The sequence below is a fragment of the Haplochromis burtoni genome, unplaced genomic scaffold, assembly GCF_018398535.1.
Source record: "Haplochromis burtoni strain Fernald_Lab_line unplaced genomic scaffold, NCSU_Asbu1 Contig_1, whole genome shotgun sequence".
Classification (NCBI taxonomy): Eukaryota; Metazoa; Chordata; class Actinopteri; order Cichliformes; family Cichlidae; genus Haplochromis; species Haplochromis burtoni.
This window is the reverse complement of record NW_024582362.1, coordinates 852844-877575: the sequence shown is the minus strand read 5'-3', so window position 1 is coordinate 877575 and position 24732 is coordinate 852844. Positions and strand designations below refer to the sequence as shown.

At 39.7% G+C, this 24732-nt stretch overlaps 3 protein-coding genes across 4 annotated transcripts; 2 read left to right on the top strand and 1 right to left on the bottom strand.

Moving 5' to 3' along the window:
• acad11 (acyl-CoA dehydrogenase family, member 11) lies at positions 1 to 20593 on the bottom strand. The gene is made up of 20 exons (XM_014341289.2): positions 20355 to 20593; positions 20152 to 20251; positions 18351 to 18476; positions 18067 to 18228; positions 17797 to 17961; positions 17573 to 17714; positions 17280 to 17401; positions 16967 to 17073; positions 16598 to 16709; positions 16169 to 16246; positions 15635 to 15773; positions 15177 to 15284; positions 13429 to 13527; positions 3433 to 3502; positions 2717 to 2802; positions 2536 to 2607; positions 2234 to 2388; positions 1766 to 1882; positions 404 to 513; positions 1 to 323 (listed from the first exon to the last, which is right to left on the bottom strand). Exons 1-20 carry the CDS (start codon positions 20474 to 20476, stop codon positions 209 to 211), a joined length of 2307 nt encoding a protein of 768 aa, XP_014196775.1. The 5' UTR covers positions 20477 to 20593; the 3' UTR covers positions 1 to 208.
• Positions 4803 to 8763, top strand: ackr4b (atypical chemokine receptor 4b). Its single transcript, XM_005912350.3, has 2 exons — positions 4803 to 5127; positions 7418 to 8763. Exon 2 carries the CDS (start codon positions 7425 to 7427, stop codon positions 8529 to 8531), a length of 1107 nt encoding a protein of 368 aa, XP_005912412.1. The 5' UTR covers positions 4803 to 5127; positions 7418 to 7424; the 3' UTR covers positions 8532 to 8763.
• Positions 20594 to 20744: 151 nt separating the features above from the next.
• On the top strand, positions 20745 to 24690 carry uba5 (ubiquitin-like modifier activating enzyme 5). Of its 2 annotated transcripts, XM_005912349.2 has the most exons (12): positions 20745 to 21063; positions 21201 to 21246; positions 22125 to 22214; positions 22327 to 22436; positions 22524 to 22610; positions 22692 to 22776; positions 22874 to 22978; positions 23088 to 23215; positions 23307 to 23442; positions 23560 to 23635; positions 23738 to 23844; positions 24203 to 24690. In XM_005912349.2, the coding sequence occupies exons 1-12, from the start codon at positions 20900 to 20902 to the stop codon at positions 24278 to 24280; spliced, it is 1212 nt and encodes a 403-aa protein (XP_005912411.1). In that variant the 5' UTR covers positions 20745 to 20899; the 3' UTR covers positions 24281 to 24690. The 2 variants fall into 2 exon arrangements, with proteins under 2 accessions (XP_005912411.1, XP_042074807.1); XM_042218873.1 differs by lacking the exons at positions 20745 to 21063; positions 21201 to 21246 and having other exon boundaries at positions 22125 to 22209.
• Positions 24691 to 24732: the final 42 nt, after the last annotated feature.

Sequence of the window (24732 nt, the reverse complement as noted above, 5' to 3'; positions counted from 1 at the left end):
ACACTTTAATCATGTTTTATTTGATTTTCACCTGGCACATATGTAAGGGTGCTTCTTTACAGGTAGTATGTTTAGTAAGGTTTTTCATTTTAAAGTTCAGTGTTTTTGCAACTAGTGAATAAAAATCAAGCAATCTCACGTTAGGGCCAAAAATGCTTATCGGGGCAGTAATAGTTTACTGCAGTGTAATGAAGCTGTGGCCATGTTTTTAGAGCTTTGCCTGTGCCTTCTTTAGTTGATCTCTGAGTTCCAAATAGGCTATAGAGGAGAGGTGCACCTCATCTGGTCCATCAGCGATGCGCAGAGTCCGCACATATGAGTACCTGAAGACAAATGTAATATTGGCATCATGGAAGGCATTTATCAAATACCCATTTATGTGTTGGGACGGGTCCAAACTTACATCTGTGCTAGTGGAACGTCTCCAGACACACCTGCACCACCATATACCTGTATGGCTATGTCCACCACCTTGCAGGCCATTCTTCCTGCTGCAACCTTAATCATAGCAATCTAGGAGGCAGTGATAAAGATAAATGTTAGAGTTCAAAAGACCACAGCCCTTTCCCAATTCCATCCCACAGTGATTTCAAGCTGGGATTGCATATGCTATATTGCCAAAAGTATTCACTGATCTATCGAAATCATTGAATTCAGGTGTTTGAATCACTTCCATAGCCATAGGTGTATAAAATCATGCACCTAGTCGTGCAGACTGTTTCTACAAACATTTATGAATGAATGGGTCGCTCTCAGGAGCTCAAATCAATTCTAGTGTGGTCCTGTAATAGGATGCCAGCTGTGCAACAAGTCAATTTGTGAAATTCTGAGCTATTGACTATTCCATAGTCAACTGTTAGGGGTATTATAATGAAGTGGAAATGACCACTCGGCCACAAAGTGGTAGGCCATGTAAAAACAAAAAACAGCATGGTCAGCAGAGGCTGAAGTTGCCAACTTTCTGTAAAGTTAATCGCTACAGACCTCCAAACTTCATGTGGCCTCCAAATTAGCTCAGGTAGAGTGTCTAGAGAGCTTCATTGAATGGGTTTCCATGGCAGACCAGCTGGATTCAGGCCTTGGATCACCAAGCACAATGCAAAGTATCAAATGCAGTGGTGTAAAACACGCTGCCAGTGCAAGAGCAGTGGCGAGGTTGGTCTCTGGAGTTATTGAGTGATGACTGGAGTGTCTGGAATCTGATGGATGAGACCGGATTTGGCGGTTGCCAGGAGAACAGTACTTGTCTGACTGCATTGTGACAACTGTAAAGTTTGGAGGAGGGGGGATTAGGGTGCCTTAGTTCCAATGAAAGGAACTCAATGCTTTAGCATACCAAGACATTTTGGACAATTTCCAGCTCCCAACTTTGTGTGAGTTTTGGGATGTCCCATTCCTGTTCATGATTGCGCACCAGTGCACAAAGATAGGTCATAAAGACATGGATTAGCGAGTTTGGTGCAGAAGAACTTTACTGGAATTCACAAATGGACATCCGGAAGAGTGGTCAAAAATTCCCATAAACACCTCTATTATGGGATGTCACTCAAGTTCATATGTGTAAAGGTAGTGATTGAATACTTTTGACAATATAGTGTATGTCATGATAAAAATGACTTTCAAAAAAAATAAAAATATCCAAAATGCAACAGAGAAGCCATTGGTTTTAGAAATACAATGTTATTGTCCATCCCAAGTAAGATATCAGCACATTTATATGTGTTTGTTTTGTCGTTTTAAATGTGAGGGTCAAAAATAGTTTTACCTCCTTACGAGCTGCCCGACTGCCTAGTGTATCCAGTGCATGAGCAGCATTGAGAGTAAGCAGGCGAGTCTGCTCTATCATGAGACGGCACTCTGCTATCCAATGAGCAATAACTTCCTGGACAATAGATAACACAGAGATCCATTAGCTGCATCTAAAAAGCTGTCCACTAGGTGTCAACAGTAGGACATCTCTCAGCACATACTGCCACAGCCCCAAGATTTAAATCTGGCATATCTCTTGGGTTCTCTCTTTGCAATACTGTACATGTTATTCTATTTAGGCAGAATAAACATTCCCAATGCTGGCAAATACAGAAATGAATTTAACTTGCTATAAATGGCACAAAAACTGCGATTATAAACCCCATTTCCTGATATTTTTCTTCTCCTGTATGCTGTAACCCCAAAACTGGCAGAAAGCCATCAAAGCTCTGAGAACCTCTCCTTCAGATACAGCTTCACTCACATGCTGGTACAGTTGTTTTCCAAAGGTGTGTCTGGTGGCAGCCCGCTGGCAGAGTAGCTCCAATGCCAACTCCGCTAGTCCGACAGCTCTCATACAGTGGTGCAGCCTGCCTCGCCCCAGGCGACCTTGGGCAATCTCAAATCCCCTGCCCTCCCCTGGAAACCACAACAGTGTAACACAGAAAGAGAGATAACAGAAGAGGCCGTAATTATCTCATTCACAAAATGTCAAGTCAACACTGCTTTATCGTTCAAACATATTCTGTTTCTTGGGAATATAGGCAAAACAATAAAGGCTTTTACCTAGAATAATGCTGGAGGCGGGTACGCGCACATTTTCAAAATGCACTTCAAAGTGGCCACCATGGATCGCATCTGAGAACAGATACAAGGATTAAATCGTGTCAGGAAAGCTCAGATGTCATCTCTGCACGCCCATACTGTGGGGAAAAATAAACAAGGACAGATGATATCATTAACTTACCATCCTGACCGAACACAGTGAGTGGTCTGATGAGCTTTACACCTGCTGTGTCCATAGGTACGAGGATCATACTGTGCTGGCTGTGCCTAAGAGACAGGTTTACAGCCGAAGCATGTGATGGAATTATACTTTGAGCACAGTTGCCATTTTCACAGGTTTTTCACGCAGCTATAAATATGATACTGATGGGAATCTCCATTCATTGCAAGCAAGGGTGTGTGCCTTTTACTGCTGACAAACCAAGGAGAAGAGTTATTATATTCTGGGTGTGGTTGTTAGGAATTTCTTTTAATTAATATCCTAAATTATGCCAATTAAACTTCAAGCAAAATTTAACACACACAAGCATCAACATTAGACTGACTTTTTTTCCCCCTATGTGTTATACAAACATCAGGGCAGAAAGCTAGACCGGTGCTAAGGGGCATGCTGGGAAGTAGGCTGTGTCTCTAAGCAAAGTCCATTTCAGTTATATTGGCAGCAGAAACAGAAGAAGTCTAGTGGGACAAATGGCTTCTTAAAAAAAGGTTCAAAGGAACACACAAAACAATCTCACATAAAACCAAAACTAGAAATGAACAATACTAATAAAAATCCTGTTGTTGTGGTGAAAAACATGACATCAGAAAACTCTGGAAAAAGGCAGAAACAAATCTTTGCGTGTTTGTTCCCACAAAGAAACGTGGACGTATATTTCACATAACTGTTCTGCTGACCTGATGTTTTCATCCCGAATGCCGCTCCTGCACATGACAATGGCCACTTTGCACTGGGGATTGCCGGCACCTGGCGAGACAAGGCAAAAATCCTGTGGGTCATTTACATTCAGGTTACGTTGCTTTCTGGTGCTATAAATCAATGGGGCTGGTAACTTTTCAGCGACTGCCTCCATCCTTAACCAGTCCATGACCCCTACTGCGGCCGGGAACTGCGGATTTTGCTGTCACGGATGTGGTAACCATGTGGCTGCTTAATAATGTTAATGACGACAACCGGTTTCCTGAGTTAGTTTTTTTTTTTCCACTCCTCAAATACAGTAACTTTATTACTTTATTATAATACCAGTTTGAGATTAAAAAAAAAAACATCATAGAGATCCTCTAAACAAGATATTACAAAAGTGGTCACAGAATGAGCAATTGCAGAATCCTTTGGAATTTCCCTGGTTGAGAGTCCACTTTGAGACAAACCCTAAGGGCACAAACAGGGTGACCAACTGATGGTGTCGCCTTCCTGTTTAGGTTTTGGTTCAGCTGGCACAACTGTCCCCTCCAGACAGGACATATGGACACCAGACAGCAGCAGACATCTTTAGTTTAAAAGCTCTCACAACACGAAAACCACGCGTGAGAGCATGTGAATTCTTAAACTTGATTTGACAGGGGTTGAGGTTTTGCATTTACTCTCTGGCTACAGAAACGCAAACAAACAGTAACTGATTATTCTCAGACTGTAGCGAAGAACTTTACAGCAGACACCACCCATAAACCACATTTAGGAAAGCCCGTTTGGCCCAGAGGCAGGTGAGGTTTTCCCGTGAACCCATACATAAGGGTCCATGATCCAAAGCATGCCCATGCATGTCATATCATTCCTGGTATGAATTTAAACCTTCCCAACCCAGTAATTAGACTTCCTGACAGAATGCTATGCAGCTGATTTTTCTGGAAAAAAAAAAAAAAAAAAAAAGAAATCAAGTCAATATGCAATTTTAACATAGCTAAAGGCCCCTTTTCCCCTCTAATGAAAACTAATGTTCCTTTTCTTTGTCTGACTGGAATTTTTATGGATACATTTCATTATTTATTTCTGGCCCAAATCCAATTGTCTTGTATATTTTTGTTTGATATATTTATAAGAGTGTGGCAGTCAAAAAATAGCTGAACGTTTCTGAGGAAGCAGAAATAAGGAAATAGTAGAAAAAACAAAACAAAAAAAACATTACTCTAGTTTCACTTGTATATTTCAAATGACCAAAGCTGCTGCTACTAGGAATGAGGCTGGTGAAGTATGTACAAAAAAAAAGAAAAGAAAAGGACAACCACCAATAGGAACTCCCTGTGTGTAAAACAGCCTCTCTTTATATGGTGCATTGCACAGCACAGCATAAGAAAACAGACGACTCAAGGAATTTGTATTCGTCTTAGACATTTCTCCTTGAACCTGATCCACACTCAAACACACACACACACACGTGCGTGCGCACACGCACTCACACTGACAAATGCTACGTCTGAGTTACGTGGTGAAGGGACACGCTCCTACAGTGTCAGAAGTGAAGGGAGTGGGGTTGGCTGAAGCAGAGATTAGTCACTGCAGTGCCAGAGTGCATGCAACCTTTTCCCTCAGAATACACAACAATAAACGGATCAGTGTTAACTTTACGGTTCTTGGACAGGAACAAAAACACGGTAAGAGCATTTTGACTTTTCTTTCATACCCTTTAGTGTAACGTATACTGACAAGAGATATACTCCTCATATTCCTTCCTTGAGCTTTTGTTTTTTTAAATAATATTACACTTTTAAATCTTTAAACTACATCATTAAATACATAGCTACATTTTACATATACTTATTATACACAGAGATATGTGATGTTGTGCATTGTTGTTTTACTTAGTGAACGGTTAACTTTAGTCTTTGACTCACAGTCAAAGTCCTGCTTGGTATATTTTATGACTAAGCTTCTTTATATTACCTCATTAACACTGTTGTGTTAGGTTTGTGTTGCTCTTCTTTTCTAATGAGCGCATAGCTCTTTGTAAACAAACTGTTCTCTTACTCTTCTACCTAAATACAGGTAGTATATCATTATTACTATAAGCATTGTTGGACTATATCAACTTTGTGTCATAGATTTTGCTTAACTAAAGATTATAAAATGCACAAATTCATAGAAGGTGTACACAATAATGCCCGTGTTCGACACCTTTGAGCAAAGCATGCAGAAAAATAACTGAAAAATATTCATATATTTTCGATTAACGGCTCTTGATACAACAATAAAATCACCTGCATTTGCAATATCATTACTCATGTATGTTACCAAAGCAATATTGACTTAACTCAACTACAAAAGTTTTCACCTAAATACATTTTCTATGTATATCCTAGTGTCATACCTGCTATTGTATGTGTATATTATAAGCTGCTCTATTTATTTATAATATTTTGTATATCTATTATATGTCCATTTACATCATCTTGCATTACTTTATTTGCACTGATGCCACTACTGTGCATAGGTTCAATTTTTTAAAATATCCTCCCTGGAGTGTCCTTTTATCTTTTTTCCATTTTCTTAATTCCTTTTATTCTACATGTATGTGCAGTACACATATAATTGATAATAAAATCATTTTAATCTTTTTTAATTAATTTGACTAGTGAAATCCAAACAGCCAAATAGCTGCTGTGAAAACAAACAAACAAAAAAATCTGAAAAAAAACCCCAGCTGACACGAAGCCCATCTGTAGCCAAAAGTCAATATTTGACATTTTTCTAAATGTTCCAGTGAACATCTGCTTCAGTAACTACTACTCCCAATTCAGAAGACAGACACTTGTTATATGGCTCGTTAAGGGACTGCTGTCATCTTTGTAACAAGTGTGAGTTGCCAAAAATGCTCTTGACGTGCAAAATATTCAATGCATCACCTCTTGGTCCTCAGCCAGACGTTACATCATCCGCAACGTAACATGTTTTGCTGTTCGGAGTTCGCACTTTCCTCAATTCTTCTTCCTCAGGAAATGAACAAAAACCTGAATGAAAAGGGATTTATGGTTTCTAATATACAGGGGGACAATGCAAGATCTGTCCTTGGAGCTCAGTTAGTTTTTTCAAGGGATTATTGGATCTAACAGGAAAAAAAAGTATCTATTTGTGACAGTAAAAGTATCCACGCAGGCACAGTATCCCACTTGCTAATGCTTGAGTGAGATCCTTACTGGCAGGGAACAGCTTGGCTAACACAACAATGGGTCTGAATGAAAGAGTCACATCAATGGGACATCCTGTTGAACCAGCAAATGCCACATATAGTAAAAACCAACATCCTGGATTTTAATCTGGCAGAAAAAGATCCCGCACTTGCATGACATTCTCAGGCCTTTCTCCGCATACTTCCTCCTCACTAAACTTTAAAAAAATACCAGAAATTGGATTGGTGTTAACAAGCTCCAAAAAAAAAAAAAAGTCCTGTGAATTGCATAATAGACATCATTAGTTTGCAGAACATCTTTTTCCCTGTAATTAAAGGATTAGCAAATCAAAAGCTACCATTTTCTGGAGTGTGTAGATCACTCAGCACCCACTGGAATACAAAGTAATTCAATTCAAAAACTTCACTAGAAAATGTGTAACTCTATTGTCTCTCTTTTTTTCCCCTACTGGAGTTTATTCAAGCCCACACGCTCATTTCTGACAGGCTGAGCTAAAGCCATTAGGGAAACCATGCAGGAAAGATTCCTCTGATGCAGAACACACAAAGAACTCGCCTTTCCTGTTCCTGGTACAAAAAAAAAAAGAAAAAAAAAAAGGGGGGGTTCTTGTTCTGTTAAATGATGCATACATGTTAATGATGGACAAGAACTCAATTGTTGGTACTCAGAGTAAACTGTACCACAGCATTACCAACTAAAAAGGTGGAGCTTTTAAAGAAATGTTTCTCTTTTTTTCTCTTGTATTTTTTTCCCACAGAAAAAGTATGGCCGACTTTGACTATCACCACGACGATGATTCAAATGAAACTTACGACTACAATTATGAACACACCATCTGTGACAAGGAAACAGTGCGTTCCTTTGCCGGCGTCTTCCTTCCGGTCATCTATGCCCTGGCTCTGATAGTAGGCCTGGCGGGAAACGCCTTGGTAGTGGTGGTTTACACGTCACGGCTGAAACTGCGAACCCTGACGGATGTGTGCATCCTCAACCTTGCCATTTCAGACCTGCTGCTTCTCTTCACCCTGCCTTTCTGGGCAGCCGATGCTGTCCACGGGTGGATGCTGGGTACGGCAGCCTGCAAGCTCACATCCTTCCTCTACAGCACCAACTTCAGCTGCGGCATGCTGATGCTTACGTGCATCAGTGTGGATCGCTACCGCGCTGTAACCAAAAATCCAACGGGCAGAGCTGGCACCAGATCCCAAGTCAGGAGACAGTGGTTCCTGGTGTGCCTCATGCTGTGGACTATAGCCAGCATTCTCGGCCTTCCTGAACTTATCTTCTCCACAGTGAAGCACACCCATTACAGGATCAGCTGCACAGCCATCTACCCGCACAGCATGGCCCGACCTGCAAAGGCTTCCCTGGAGCTGCTTGAGGTGATCCTGAGATTTGTGATACCTTTCCTGGTCATGGTGGTGTGCTACTGCCGAGTGGGACTGGCGCTGAGTAAGGCTGTCGCGGTGCGACGAGAGAAAAAGTGGCGAGCCCTGCGGGTCCTCCTGGCTGTGGTGGCCGTATTCCTGCTCACCCAGCTGCCCTACACGGTAGTCAAGCTTTGCCGAGCGATGGACATCATTTACATGCTCGTGACCGACTGTGATGTCAGCAAGGGCTTGGATCACGCTATGCAGGTGACAGAAAGCCTGGCTCTCACCCACGCCTGCATTAACCCGCTGTTGTACGCCTTCATGGGGTCGTCCTTCAGGAGTCACGTTCTAAAGACTGCCAAACACCTTGGACAGCGACTTGGAAGGCACCAGAGACACGTCAACGAGGAGCCCGTGGAGATTGCGCTCCAAGCGTGTAATCAAACCCAATCCCAGTCGGATTCAGAAGAACAAGACACCAGCACCTTTACTATTTAAGATTGGAAATATTTATCTATTTTTTTGTAAACTTATATACAAAATTGCATGTACACAGTATAAATATATTTACGTTCCCTTACTAACATGCAAGACAGATCCCCATAAATATAAATGTTAATTCTCAGTTTAATAATTGTATATGTACAGTGAATTTATATGCACTAACCAGCAAAGTATTTTGTATAAATTATGTATTTTGTTTAATAAACGAACAAAGTTTTCAATAACACGCATCTGTCGCAACTGAGTGCAGCTGACGCTCTCGTTCTCGAGTTCTTTGCAACTAATCGAATACAGCTTTACAGTTTACACCGCCTTAAACGAGCTCATCTGCATCTCATTTCATTACATCCCGTGGTTTTGGGTTGGGATGACGGATGACTTGACTGCACAGTGGGTGACCCATCGAGTGGAAAAACATTTGGCAAGCAAAGACAGGACAGCAACCAGCAGGAAGCACCCCACCATGCTATCAAAGCTGAATATTGTTTGGAGAAGTTTAAAGAGCGACTGCTGTTTTCATCTAATCTTTTTATCCTTTCAATAACACAAGTTTTATAGTTTGCAGTAAAACCCAATCCACCGTTTTTTTTCCAGATTATGCTTTAAACTTAGAATCTAGGCTCAGCCCTTTGCTGTGGACGGGTGATAAACCAAGAGGTCAAAGTTTACTCAAGCCTTTTTACACAGCAACAAAGAAGAGTCAAAATTCTTGATCACAACTCCCACAAGTACCTCATGAACATCAAAGACAAACATGAATTCACTGTTTACCATTCTTTCCCTCTTGTTAGTCATTCTTTTCCAGAGCAATGCCTTAGAAGCGTGATTGAATGATCCCCAAACTAGGTGTGTCTAGCACATGTTTAGGACACAAGTTGAATAATTTCTAAACAGAGAAACGACTGGATAAACAAGCGTATTAAAGGTGCATATCATAAGACAACATAAGCCAAAGTGAGCCCCAAATCCTGCATGATTCCGCTTACCTGAACAATGCCTTTGAAAGTTATGGTAAAAACACGGTTGGATAGGTGTTTTCATCTTTTTATTTCCTGAACAGTAACACAGCCTGGCCAGATGGTGTTGGAGTTGAACTCAGGATCTGCTTGCTGTGAGACAACAGTGCTAACACTGCTTAGTTTTTTGGACTTAACATATTGTGGCCTGACTGAAGCCAAAATGATTATGTCTTCTGTAATTCCACTGACAATCTCACAGCTACTGCTAATAATGAAAAGCATGTATATCAGCTCCGTGAGCGTGTATGCAAATACAAACGCCTGTGGCTTGAAGATAAAACACTAAACGTCTGGGAATCATTGTAGTGCATTAACATGCCTATGGGACCAGCTTCAATAGCTTCCACACCGCAAAGCTGTACTGGAAATGTCTATAGACCCTTCCATCTAGCAACAAACTGCCTTTTGCACCACACAGCTTTAGAGAAAAAGGGAACGCGAAAGTGCGTGTGGATTATGGACAGCATTTTTTAAATTAAGGGTTATTTTCGGTAGCTTTTAGTTATGATCGGTAATTCTAAGAGAAAGCAGCAGTCAAGAGATCGCAACTAGGAATGCTCTGCGATTATGACGTAATACAGCATGAAAAAGTCTGTCGTTTCTGTTATTGGAAACAGTGCTGCACAAATAAAGGCAGAGATCCATCTCTTTAAGGATTCCCAAGTACTTGGAAATCATATTGTGGAAAACACCCATAGCACATCAGTGAGGAACTGCGAGTTCATATTACTTTTGTGATAGGAAAGAATGAGTTTTACCATAGAAACGCCTTCCATAAAAATAAAATATCTGAATACAATAACCACTGGTTTCACTTCTACTTTTGTTCGAACGAAGTTGGATTGAATATATGGAAATCTTGTCTCACTCAAAAACAAAAAAAAAAAGGAAAAGAAAAAACTGATTTCCACTCAAGTATCATACGTTTTGCAACAAAAGTGACAATGGGTCACACAAAGTATGAAAGAACCCGCAATCACACCCACATTCTTTTCCGACAGAGAGATATATTCATGCGAGGAAAGGAAATTCTCATAAGATTTGTTTCTCCTGATGGAATTTTCACTTCCAGTCAAAAGAAAAACATTCGAAAAGGACAACATAACCGCCGATGAATGATAAAGTCAAACTGTGCGCTAGATAAAAATGATCAGCTGCAGAAATTCTGCTCAATTTATTTTTTTAAAAACTGCAGCATTTCAAGCTTTCAGTTGCGAAAAGAAATTCCAATTAATAAAAACAACAAGCCGCTGCTTTCATTTAACTTGGAAGCGAAGCCCTCGGAGTACACAGACTCTGCAAGCGTCATTTGGGTCTAAGGAGGTTACGCGGAAAACAAAACCACTACTCTGAGTTTTTGACATTTAACTATCACGATCAAATCAAGTCAAGCAGGATGTTAAACACCAAGCTTGTTTATAAAGACAAAGATAGTCCAAATGACCAAGAAGAACAGTGATTCACACATGAGTCACAGATTTGTGTTAACCTCCAGAGCATTAACACACAGACTGAGGGCCTACACGCACGTGCCTGTGAGCATGAATGCAGTGTTAGTAAGATTTACCCAACAGTTGTAAATGTTTGCAAAAGCACGTTTATTTTACGATTTTAAGGCCAATTTCTCTTTCATTATGACTCGTATATAATGACTCATTTAGAAGTAAGCTGATGTCAGCTGATTTAGTGGATCCATGACCTTACAGTGCTGTGAAAAAGCATTTGCACCTTCCGGATTTTATTTATTTTTCATTTTCGTTTGCATATTTGCAAAATATTTTACATCATCAATCTATTTTTAATATTAGGCAAATATAAACCAAGTAAATTTAATTTATTAAGGTTTAAACTTTTTTTTTTAAAATTCAAACCTACCTAACCCTGTGTGGAAAGGTAACTGCCCCCCCTAAACCTAATAACTGGGTTGGACACTCTTGGCAGCAAGAACTGCAATCGAGCTTTTGTTATAACTGGCTGTGAGTCTTTCACGTCACTGTGGAGGAATTTTGGCCCACTCTTCTTTGCAGAGCTGTTTTAATTCAGCCACACTGGAGGTTTTTCGAGCATAAACTGCCTGTTTAAGTTTAGCAAAGCATCTCAATCTGATTTAAGTCAGGACTCCAAAACCTTCATTTTGGTTTTTTAGCCTTTCAGCGGTTCACTTGCTGGTGTGTTTCTGATACTTGAGCTTCAGGGAATGAACTGAATGAACATTTTTGTTCAGGATTTTCTACTAGAGAGCAGAATTCATTCTTCCATCAGTTACGGCAAGTCGTCGAGATCATTACACTACTATCACCATGCTGCTGGTATGATATTCTTTTTATGAAATGCTGTATTAGTTTTATGCCAGATGTACTCAAACCTTCCAAAAAGTTCAACTTTTGTCTCATCAGTCAACAGAATCTTTTCCCAAAAGTCTTAAGAATCATCAAGATGGCTTTTTTCTTGTTAAATGTGAGATAAGCCTTTGTGTGTTTTTGGTCACCAGTGGATTTCTCCTTGAACTCTCCCACACATGTCATTTCTGTCCCGACTCTTTGTTACTGTTGAATCATGAATTCTGACCATAACTGAAGGAAATGACATCTGCAGTTTTTTAGATGACGTTCTGGGTTCATTTGTGACTTCCTGGAAGAGTCATTGATGTGCTCGTGGTAGGCAGGCCACTTCTGGGAAGGTTCCACACAATTCAGTTTTTTCCATTTGTGTATAATGGCCCCCACTGTGGTTCACTGGAGTCCCAAAACCTTATAAATGGCTTTGTAATACTTTCGAGACTGATAGACGTTGATGACTTTTTTTCTCAGCTGTTCTTGAGTTTCTTTAGAGTAGGGGTGATGTGTTGCTCTTTGAGATTTTTTTAACCTGTTCGTTTGATGATTCGTTTGGGAAATAGGCAAATATTTTTTCGGGGCACTGCAACTGTTTGCAGCAGCGCATTTATTTTAGGATTTTAAGGCCATTTTGTTGTCTTTGAAAGTTGATTCATGTGTGATGACTCATCATTTAGAAATAAAATGCCAGTTGATCCATGATCCTATACTGGTTCAACCTGTTGGAAAACTGAAGCCAGGTTTCTCAGAAAGGCATGAAGCCAAGGTTTTTCTGACTTTTAAAATTATTTATGTTATATAATCCTTCCCGCAAGAGTCTGTTGCTCTTTTTTGTTGCCCATATGTTCGCACTTTGGTTTGATATGCATCTCTGCGCTGCTTTGCTACAGTAACATTTTGATTGCATAAACCCATCTCTTACTGAGAAAGGCTCTTTAAGACATTTATGATCAACAACACTTTCAGGTTCACCCTTTTAAAAACATTCTTTGGTTTATGGGGACTTGCTCTAAAATATTTTAAAGCAGAGATTGTGATAAAACAACTGCTTGGTGTTTACAGACTTTAGGCTCTCTAAAGTAAATGCAATGAAATCACACGAGCCACAGCACTAATTTCTTCTCTGTAGCTGTTGCACTCAGTCCTGCTGTTTATGTCAAATCACACCTGCAACATTTCATTAATCTTGCAAACTTGGGACATTTTCCAGCTGACATCAGCATACTACAAAATTCCTGTGGGGTACTCCCTGCAACATTAAGAATCTCCAAGGCCACAATTTGCCATGGCGACAGGAACAAACAAAGTTATGAGCTAACAGCAAAACCAGTTACTTCCGGCATCCTAAACTCAGTACACATGGGCTGGAGCACACCCATCTTCAAACTTGGCCCCCATTCAAGTTTCGTACATAGATGCATCGTTGACAAAACACTAAAAACACTCCAAACTGCTTTTGTGGCAGTTCTGCCAAAGCTGATGTCTCCAGGAGACAAATGAACAAACAAATGCCAGCTAAAAAAAACAAATACTTACCGCTGCTCCACCATTTTTTCCCATTTATGATGTAGTCGTCTTTATCCCTGTGAAGACTGCACTCCATGTTGGTTGCATCACTGGAGGCCACATCAGGTTCTGAGGAGGGGACCACAGGAAGTACTATTTTACAGGAAGTACCACGACAATACTGATAACATATCACAATACTTAATGAAACTCAACTCAGACTCATGTTTTTACACGTCTGGTAACCCAAATTATCTTAAGCTTCCCTTCACGGCCAAAGGGTTCAAATATACAGCAGACGTTACAAGAAGTTTAAATTATTTATCAGTGCACAACAAAGGGTTCTCCTCATCATCCAGTGTAATCGAGTACTGTGCAAAAGTGCTAATTTCTTCTTTTGCTCCCTAATTTCTTTAGATTTTGTTAGGAAAATGGAAAATGGTTGCAGTGATGTATTTAAAAATGTGCAAACATACCTGGAAATAAAATATATTTTGACAATTTTGACAGGTTTGAAAAATCAATATTTGATCTGACTTTCTTTTTTTCTTCTTCACAGCCTGAACCTTCTTGTCATATCTTTAAGTAGTCTTCAGGAATAGTTCTCCTTCTTGAAGGACATCCAAAGCTCTTCTTTGGATGTTGGCTGCCTTTTGTTTTATTCTCTGTCAAGATGATCCCACGCTGCATCAATAATATTGACGTCTGCAGTCTGGAGAGGCCAGTCCAGGATTGATAGCGTCCCACTGTGTGCTTTTCTATCCTGCTATGCTTTTGCTGCAGTGGCAGTGTGTTTGGGATCATTGTTGTGATAAAAAGTGAAGCAGTTGCCAATCAGATGCTCTCCAGATGGTATTTCATGGTGGATCAGGATCTGACAACAAAACTGTTAACCCATGTTTAAATAAAGACATGGGAACAAATTATGTGTTTTTGCGACAGGCTGCTAGCAACAGTGTTTCTTTGCCAAGTTGTCTCTATGAGTAGACACAACACTGGTTCAACCCTTGAACTGGGTGCCTTTTAGCACTGAAATGACTCATAGGTCAGCGTTAAGTGGCTTAACAAACAAACAGGGAGGAAAAAAAAGATTCCTCTGAAAATGGTGAGGTATAAGAACTGCAATGAAAATGAAGAAAACTTTAAAAGACCTCCAGAAGACCTTGAGAACTCATCAAAGCCACTTTAAACAAATGACAAGAATGTCTGGCTCCTTCAGCACTTCAGACTGAGTACTTTTACTCAATACTGGAAAATGACTGCACTGCTGTGCAAAACAAAATGTATCCAAAACACTATTAATCTCTATGTGTTGATAATTTAAAAAAAAAACTAAAACCAAGGATGTTCAAAACCAGCGTAATCACCTCTGGCAGCAGCATGTCGCTGTTTCCAGGCAGCATTAAAAGCAAAAGAGAACAAAACAGGGAGAAATTACTCATCGGGATCTCGTGTTTGCTATTGGCGTGTGAAGGGCCTTTCACGCAGTCAGTAGCAGCCATGCCTTCTATAACTTAGCCTAATCAAGACCACAATCTGCACTTAGCAGAAAACAATGTGACTGAAGACCACAACACATATTTTGAGAAGTGAACATGAGAAATACTTTGGAAAAGGGAAGAAATTTTATGAATTCATAACAGAAAGTGTTCCAAACTACACCAAGAAAGCTATGCTTATAGATATGACAGATTCCTCAAACTTTGTTTTCAATCACCAACACAGATTTTGGTATGTTTTTCTCTAAGCATTTTTTTGTGACCTGTTCTTGGAACTACCTGTCATACAGAAGCAGGAGCGAATCTCTCCTCTGAGTAAAGGTTCCAGCCATTTCTTCTTCTGCTCCTCACTGCCAAACATGTGGAGCACTTCCATATTTCCTGTGTCTGTGGAAAAAAAAATAGTCATAATCTTCCAGTAATTACTAGCTGAATTTGGGAACCTTTATGCTCTCGTGGAAGACTGATTTGATTGAAAAAGCTGAATCTGGAGATTTTTGTGTGGTTTGGAAGATATATTTTTAAAACCCCAAAATGGAGTGTTATGACTAAAACGAGGTTGAAATGTTGACATCTGGAGAGTCTTTTTCCTGACTAGAGAGAATCCTACTCATAAAAAAGGAGAGAAAATGCAGTCTAGCTTCTATATACAAAGAGCAAGTCCATCCTAGTAGAGCAAAGTAAGGGACAAAAATGATCTGTAATATTATCAAAGGTCTTTGATGTAGATATTTTACCAGGAGCCTGGCAGTTAAAGACTTCAGGGGCAAACACACAGCGGCCGGTTTCTTCAGCAATATAGGCATAATCCAGCTGGGTGAGCCCACTGACTGCAGGCAGGAACAGGTTCCACAGCCAGGCTTCCCTGGCTTTAATCTGCACACAGACACATGTTATTATACAGAGTGAAAATGCAAGCCACGGCTTCTTTCCCTGTCTATGCTGATAACAAGCAGAGCTCCAGAAATTGGAACAGATCCACGCAGACACAAATAATAGTAATTTTGTTCAAACGCCAAATACTAATGATGGGTTGCAGTGCGTGGGCGTCTCAGGTGTGCTATTTACACAAGAGTCAAATAAACTTGGGTGTTGAACTTTCTGGACTAGTACTTAATCTTAGACAGTCCTCTATCACATGTGGTTGTATTTTTTTGTTTTGGAGGGTTTTTCCCCTTATCTGTCATTTTAACTATGTAGGATTTGTGTAAAAAAAGAGACTGAGTTACTAATTTTAAAAAACAAAAACAAAAGAAATCAACCCTACATACCTTCAGATCCTCTATAATTTGAGGGGTGTGCCATCTCTGTGGAGACTCAGCGTGTTTGGTGTAATACTGTGCAACCTCCTAAGGAACAACAATATTTTTCCACAAAGTGAATTGTCAAGTGAGTTCATGTTGATGCTACAAGCATTCCAGGCACTCAATGGTAACATCAGCTCAACAATATATTCCTGCAGAGATAGCTTCATGGAAGAGCTTGTGGTTCTTCATCTGTTTCACTTTACGTGAGAATGCTACAAAGCCCTGCCATGTGATGATGCCCATATGCAGCATATTTTATGTAACCAGGAGACACATTGTTCTTTGACTCTACTTTATTAGCCTTCAGTGAAGAAACGAACTGCTGTGTACACAAGTTAAAATTTCATCAATGCACACAAAACCCCTCTGTTCTTGGCAGCTCTTGGAACTGACCTTCTGAGCAGGAAGCACATATTGTCTCATGAAATCTTTGACCTGCTGGAGAACAGCCCGACCTTTAGCTGTCTGGAAAAACAATCTGTCCTTTATTGGACCTGTGAGGGGCCTGGCATGAAACACATTTCAAATGTTAAAATTCTAACAGGGAATATCAGAAGCAACAGCTGGGTGTCAAATTCCAACTGCAGCTGTCTTACATATAATCAACAGGTGGGATCTATCAGTTTTTTTGACCTTCAGTGACGAAGGATTTAAAAAATTTTTCCTGCTATAGCAGAGTGTTTATGCTAAAGTTATGTCTGAATGTGTCAAAGGATATCAGTGCATTGCTGCACAAGGAATTCATTCATTACTGAAACCTACCTCTGCCCAAGCTGCAAGGCAACCTTAGCCAAGGGCTCCACACACTGGCCAAACTGAGCTGCATTCGGTGCACTGGCATTACCCAGGAGGTGACGAGCGTAGATCCCCTACGAAAAACAAATAATAATTTTAAAAAAATCTTAATTTTAATGAAAGATTAAGTGACTACATTATGTGCTTGTCTATAACTTTTAATTAAATATGAGGAAATGAGGTATGGCGCTGTGAGTTGCACAATACTGTATGCCAGTAAAAAAAAAAGAAAAAAAGAAAAAAAAAGAAAATCAGCCTAGTGTTGAAATTTGGTACAAACCTGGGCAATTCCTGCCATTTTAAAGACAGACAGGGCCAAGTAGAAATTCAGTTGTGGCAATGCAGGGGGGATCCCCCGGCACCTGCAGTAAATGGAGATCAGGTCTTCCACAGTTGGGATACCTGCTCATTGAGGAATAAGACCAGAGGGACAAGACTGTGAGCAGACATAAACAAATAAATAACAGATATAAAATCATAATCAAATACAAATTTCTGAAAACAACAAATCTGTTTTTCCACTGTCTATAAATGTTAATCACTGTCAGAGTTATCAACAGTTGTTGGCGTTACCCTCTATTCCTTTTAAACTGCCCATCGTGCTGATAACGCTGAGACTTGCAGGCCAGTATTGTGGCATAAGGAAGTAGGCCAGATCTGCCAGGGGATGTCCAGTGGTAGAAAGCTCCCAGTCCAACACAGCGATCACACGCGCCTTATCACACAAAACAGACTTTGTGAAGTATTCACAGACAAATGTAGCAAAGATCTAAAAATAAAGATCAGACAAAGTGTACCTCTGTTGGATGGAATATTAAGTTATCCAGTCGATAATCTCCGTGGACAAGGGTCACCTCATTGTCACTGGCTGGTAGATTCTTCATCAACCAATCAGACAGTTCATTCATGGCTGGAATGTCTCTGTGGGCCGCTGCAGTGTACTGCTTGGTCCAGGTGGAAACCTTTACAGATAAAAAGACATTCTTTAATTTCACAAATCGTGACTAAGTTCCAGATCAAATAAACAGTAAAATGACTTCGATTTAATCAATGTTGTGTTAACTCACTTGTCTCCTGCAATAACCTGGCCCTCTTCCATATGCTTCAAGGTTCACTGATGGCAGATCCAGTGAGTGCAGCTTTGCCAGGACTTCCACCGCAGCCACATACAGAGCTGTTCTCTCTGCTGGACTCACTCCAGGTAGACGAAGATCCCTGAATATGCGCCCCTAATAAACAGAATTGCACGATTGCCGTCAAACAAAAATAATATTTTCATCTTAGAAAAAAAACATTAGAAAAAAATATTAGATTCAGGGACTTGTGACTCCTAAGTGCAAAAAAAAAGTACCTTCACATGTTGCATTAAGTAGAACTCTGTTCCAATGACTTCAATATCAGCGCAGTGCAGAAGGGGCTGTGGAACGGGGAAACCAACAGAGAAGAGGGCCTTCTGCACTCGATACTCCCTGTCCACCTGTGAACGAAGCCGAAAAATCCACTTCTATGAGAAACTTCACCCACTGAGTGAAGCTAATATGATCACGTGCTACTTTCCCAAACATTTGGGGAAAAGTGAGCTCTTTCATTTGATTAAATCCAATTAGTTACAAGGTCACACAAAACAGTGTTTGTGCACAGATGGTAAATGTAAAGCAACATTTAGTATTAAACATAAGTAATACGTATGAAGCTTTCATTAGATATAAATATATTCATTCGGGTTATTAAAAAAATAGCTTAATTTTTATAACTAAACATAGCCAATTTGGTTATATCCTAAACACGTAATAAAAAAAACAACATTTCCATAATTGTTTCCAGGAAATCTGCTACATGGTCGTCTAATGACCGCTCAGATTTGTGGCCAGGAACATTTTTGTAAAACTTTTGAGCTTATTTTTTTATCATTGAGCGCTCCCTGACTCACATATTCCCATTTCTGGTCAAATACGTAAATCCTGCAGTCAAACCATATAAAAAAAACAATTCTCACTAAAAAAAGATCAAGGCTGAAAAATAAACTTGTGACTTGTTACCTGATGCACAAAACCACTGTGTTTTGTCTGTATCTGTCAACTATTTCAGTGGTCAAAACAAGGTTATTATACAACCATAAAACCAAACTATAAACGATGACGACTTTATTAGGTACACATTGCTAGTACTGATTAGACGACCTTATGCCTTCACAACTGCCTTAATTCTTTGTGGCACAGAGTCATGAAGGTGCTGGAAACATTTTTCAGAGATTGTTTTATAAATACTGAAATGATATCACACAGTTGCTGCAGATTTGTCAGCTGCACATCTATGATTGAATTTCTGGTTCCACCACATCCCAATCGTGCTTTATTGTATCAAATGTGACTGTGTGGGCCGGTTTGATTTTCTGCTACTGTAAACCATCTAATTCAAGGTTCGACGTGTTGTGCATTCAGAGATGCTCTTCTGCATATCTTGGTTGGAACAAGTGGTTATTTGAGTTGCTTATGCCTTCCTATCAGCTCAGAGCAGTCAGTCTATTCTACTCTGACCTCTGATATCAACAAGGCACTTCAGAGCAAATAAATGCTGCTCACTGAATATCTTCTCTTTTTCTGACCATTCTCTCTGTAAACCTTAGGTATGGATATGCAGGAAAATCCCAGTAGATCAGCAGTTTCTAAAATACTCAGACCAACCTGTCTGGCAAAAACAACCATACCACCTTAAAAGTCACTTAAATCACCTCTTTCCCATTGTCTCGCTGGGAATGATCTTCAGCAGGTCATCTTAACCTACACGCAATCCTAATGTAAAAATATCCCCCAGTTTATTTATTGACTTATTTGCTGTTTACCACTTGAGGTTGTGGTTGCTGCCAAAAATAATGAGAATTAATTAAAGCACGTATTGAAAACATATGGCTGGGCAGGCTCCAGAAACCCCTGAACTGGATAAGTGCTAAGAGAGTGATTCACCAGTTAACCCAAACTAAACTAAAACACAGACAGCACGAGGAAGCATTAGTTATAGGAGAACACATAAAAACAAACTAAACCTATCCATTTAAAATAGTAAAAATTTAAGTGAGGAAACTAACTCAGGACATTAACAATATTTTATTTATTTTTTAACCAAAACTACAACAACTGTGGGGGGAGCCTTACCTTGTGAGCTCCTGGCAACAGCTCACCTGGGGGTTGCTTCCTGAGAACATAACTGTTTGACGGCGTCTGGATTAGGAAAGTTGGGTTTGACTGACCAGCACTGAAAAGATAAGAGAGTGTCCCTAGCATGTTATCAGCAGGCGAAACATTTGCACAAGATTAACTTTGACACTACAAAATGAAGACAGACCTGGCTACCTTACCTGTACTGTCTTACAGTCAGGGTGTCATTGTTTGACAAAAGTGTCTTGGCAGTCAGATATCTCTGAAGCCTGCCAACATTGAATTTATGCTGCTGTCGTACAGGAGTGGTCGGTTCCTCCATTTCGCAGTTATAACTCTGGATTAATCATTGTCAGATGTATCGTTGCGCTAGCTACGTTTAGCATTATTGATATGATGGTCGGACCGTTTATCGATAGGCACAACGAGGTAACGCCCCTTAAAAGTTATTTTATTGCCACAAATTTATAAAATTATAAAACCTAATGACTAGAAGATTTTCGATACTAAAATAAAATAATAAAATAAGGGTTTAAACAATCCACTGGTGAAGTGGGAACACTGTAGGGTGTTTAGGTCGTTTTCTGCACGAACACTGTTAACGGGAACACACTTCCTGACAGCTGGTTTGAGCAGCGAAGACGTGTACTTTCTGTGTCGATCCCTGTAGGGTTTTTTAAATTTACGTTTTTGTGTACAGCATTATTATTTCTTTTACGTAGTTTAGCCTTCGACTGTTTTCCTGATGGCGACGGTGGAGGAGCTGAAGTTGAGGGTGAGAGAGTTGGAGAATGAGCTGATAAAGTGTAAGCAGAAGCAGTGTGCCGCGGAAGATGCTCACAGTCGGGCACTGAATAGACCGAAAATTGACAAAATGAGCGCTGAAGTTGTGGATTCCAACCCGTACAGGTAAGTTTGTTTTTTTAAATGTATTCATTATATGGTCTTTTAATTGATTTTTGTGTAGACGGCTCACTATGTTGAGAGCCGACGCCTTCCTGTGAGTCATACACCACAAGCTAATCTCAGCTGTGTTTTTATTTTAGTCGCCTCATGGCTTTAAAGAGAATGGGCATCGTAGATGATTACGAGGTATGTTCAAAGTTGTTCTTTTTTTTAATACTGCACGGTTTCTGGTTGCTCTCCCTTCCAAGAGTTCATATTTCATATTAAACAATAAAGAAAAACTGCTGTTACAACATTAAATTACCTTTATCTAGCGATATATGTTTATAGAAACCCAAACCCGATATTCATAATAGCATGATTACATACAGATGTTTACCTACACTCATTATGGCCATGAATGTCGTAGTGATTTGGGGCTTTTATTGATTTCTTTGATCTGTTCTTTTTCTGGGGTGGAATGATCGTAAGATACATGTTTAATCATTTACAAAACAAAACTTGGGTTCATAAGATTGAATTCATGTTGGATTTTGTCTAATCCACACAGGTTCAAAACATACATTAAGTAAATAAATAAGTACTACTAGTACTAATAAATGTCTTTCTGCCAGTTGAACCTCAACTAGGTTTTGCCATAACTCTCACTGGATATTTGGCCACTCTTAACAGCCGTTAGGCATAGTCCACTAATTTTAAATAGAGAGATAGAAAAGAGTTTATTTTAAACATGTGTGTATATATAACTAAAACGTTTTGAGCAGGGTTGAGTTCGGAGCTTTGGGAATGGCCGTTCCAGCAGCCTAATGTTAGTTCTTTTATCCATTCCAAAACCAGTTTTGATGTGTGTTTGGGATCCTTGTCCTGCTGGAACACCCAATTTTGTCAAGGTTCAGCCATCTAGCTGTTGATTTGGGGTGAAGCTGAAAAGCCCAAACGTAATGACATTCATCCCCAAGATGAGTGTATGTAAATTTCTGTTCACAACTGTAGCTATCAAAGCAAAGTTGGAGGCTTTTGTGTTGAGAAATGTGAGTAATTATTGTTTATAAACTTGTTGACAGAGAATTCGGACATTCACAGTAGCTGTGGTTGGAGTTGGGGGAGTTGGCAGTGTAACAGCTGAAATGCTCACTAGATGTGGCATTGGTAAGGTAATAGAAGCTTTCATTATCTTTCACTTTTACTTGATTTAAATTTAAATTCATGTCTATCTGTGCTGATTTTACTCTTACCGTGGCTTGTTCTCATTTTGTGGCATCCCAGTTGCTCCTTTTTGACTATGATAAAGTAGAGCTGGCCAATATGAACAGGCTGTTCTTCCAGCCTCACCAAGCAGGCCTCAGCAAAGTGGAAGCAGCAGAACACACACTCAGGTACACTGTTGTTAACAGACATCCACTTTTCCACCAAAGCCATTCAGTTTCTTTCAAATATATCTAACTTCCCTTTTCCCCAAACAGAAACATCAATCCAGACGTGTCATTTGAAACCCATAACTACAACATTACTACGATGGAAAATTTTACACATTTCATGGATCGTATCAGGTTAGGATTCATATTGTATATTTTATGTAGTTTTCTTCCTCTGTCCCTTTTTTGCACCAGCAAATAACTGTGTGTTTTCAGTCATGGAGGGCTGGAAGAAGGAAAACCAGTGGATTTGGTCCTGAGCTGTGTGGACAACTTTGAGGCCAGAATGGCCATCAATACAGTGAGTGTGTATACATGTCAATGTCACAAAAAAAGAGATTTAAAAAAAAAATACATGTAACTCTTACAAGTTGAATTCATTTTGGTGTTTGTTTCAGGCCTGCAATGAACTAGGTCAGATCTGGATGGAGTCTGGTGTCAGTGAGAATGCTGTGTCAGGACACATCCAGCTCATCATTCCTGGGGAGACGGCCTGCTTCGCTGTATGCTCACACTTAAATAACAACAACATATCTTTGCAATATGATGACGTCCAGCTCTTACAGAAAAATGTAGTTGCATTCTAAAACCATATAACACCCTCTCTCTTAGTGTGCTCCTCCACTTGTGGTGGCAGCCAACATTGATGAGAAGACCCTAAAACGGGAGGGTGTGTGTGCTGCCAGCTTACCAACAACCATGGGTGTTGTGGCAGGTCTCCTTGTGCAAAATGTCCTCAAGTAGGTTTATTTTCATGTTTTTCTGGGCAGGTTCAAATCTAAAAGTGTAAAGTGAAGTTCAATATTATTTATTAAATGTTTTGTCTTCCAGATATCTTCTGAAGTTTGGTACTGTTAGTTATTATCTTGGCTACAATGCCATGCAGGACTTCTTCCCTGCCATGGCAATGAAAGCTAACCCCCAGTGTAATGACCGTCACTGCAGGAGACAACAGGAGGAGTACAAGGTGTGTGTGCTCACTGTTTGCTCATGTAACAGGATTACAAGACTGATTAAAGTCCCATTCTCACTGCTTTTATATAGTGTTAGAAAAGCTAACCTTACTCATTGGTTTTCTGTTCAGAGGACAGAAGCAGAGCGGCCCAAAGTGGAGGTCGTACAGGAAGAGGAGGTTGTTGTACATGAAGACAATGAATGGGGTGAGCAAAAGAAACTTGTACAGTGTCCTAACTATAACATAGTTTTTGTGTTGTTGTTTTTTTGTGTTAATGTGCGTTAATATGCAAAAATGTGGTGCACAGGTATTGAGCTGGTATCAGAGGTGACTGAAGAAGAGTTAAAGGCTGCTTCAGGTACTGTGCCCGACCTCCCAGAAGGCATCACAGTGGCTTATACCATTCCAACTGAGGTTAGTACGCTTTAAGATACCACAGCTTTGAAACGCCTAACTAGGAGCCCTGTATGGATAGACTCATTAATTTAAAAAAAATATACTGACATTTATATCAAATAAATAAATCAAGTAATAATGGTGAAGTCAAATATTTACAGCACTAAGTGACTTTTAGTGACTCTTCAGTTTTACTTTCATTCCATACTGCTTTTAAATGAAATTACTGTGGAGAGTACTGTTGGGCTTGAAGATCATTTCTAAAAAAAAAGCGTCATTTTGTTGTAATGTTTTAGTGTTTGGTCTTGACTATGAACCCAATTCAACTCAATTCTGATTCTTCATTCTCTGGATTGTTTTCTCGTCTTTGAACTAGGAAAAAGCAGATGGCGAGACAGTGGAGGAGACTGAACAGAGCCTTGAAGAATTAATGGCTCAGATGAAAAAACTGTAGGAAACAATCTGAAGGTGCATTTCTGCTGTTAATATGAGACTAACCTTTTCTTGCCTGTTCATTCCAACATCATTGTGAAAATGCTAATTGCTGTACGATACAACCAGTTAAAGAATGAGTTCATCTAACCGCTGAAGACGTGGAATGCAATGCTGCTTGTGGTATTTCACACGCCGGAAAAAAAAACACACACAAAAACATCAGATATGTAATTTGCTGACATGGTAAAGTGTTTAGCACTTGAAATGGGAACATTTTCTAATTGCATATCCATAAACCTGAAGAAATCAGTTAGTGTTTTGCTTACCGAATGTGCGTCCCAACTTTTCAACATCCACAAAAAAAGAATGTTTCCTGTAACATCACAGAACAATGTTCAAGTTGTCTCAATAAAGTATTTATTAGATGGACATGTTGGACTTTATTTTTATTTTCCTATACAGCTTTTACAG

What these genes read in the sequence shown, in the direction of transcription:
- uba5 (XM_005912349.2), top strand. Translation starts at nt 20,900, where the DNA reads ATGGCGACGGTGGAGGAGCTGAAGTTGAGGGTGAGAGAGTTGGAGAAT. An exon ending in GGGAGACGGCCTGCTTCGCT is followed by an intron (nt 22,979 to 23,087) that starts GTATGCTCACAC and finishes CCTCTCTCTTAG; the next exon opens with TGTGCTCCTCCACTTGTGGT. An exon ending in GACAACAGGAGGAGTACAAG is followed by an intron (nt 23,443 to 23,559) that starts GTGTGTGTGCTC and finishes TTTTCTGTTCAG; the next exon opens with AGGACAGAAGCAGAGCGGCC.
- ackr4b (XM_005912350.3), top strand. Translation starts at nt 7,425, where the DNA reads ATGGCCGACTTTGACTATCACCACGACGATGATTCAAATGAAACTTAC.
- acad11 (XM_014341289.2), bottom strand. Translation starts at nt 20,476, where the DNA reads ATGGAGGAACCGACCACTCCTGTACGACAGCAGCATAAATTCAATGTT. An exon ending in TGTTGCCAGGAGCTCACAAG is followed by an intron (nt 18,477 to 20,151) that starts GTAAGGCTCCCC and finishes CTTCGTTCACAG; the next exon opens with GTGGACAGGGAGTATCGAGT. An exon ending in AAATTATAGAGGATCTGAAG is followed by an intron (nt 15,774 to 16,168) that starts GTATGTAGGGTT and finishes GTCTGTGTGCAG; the next exon opens with ATTAAAGCCAGGGAAGCCTG.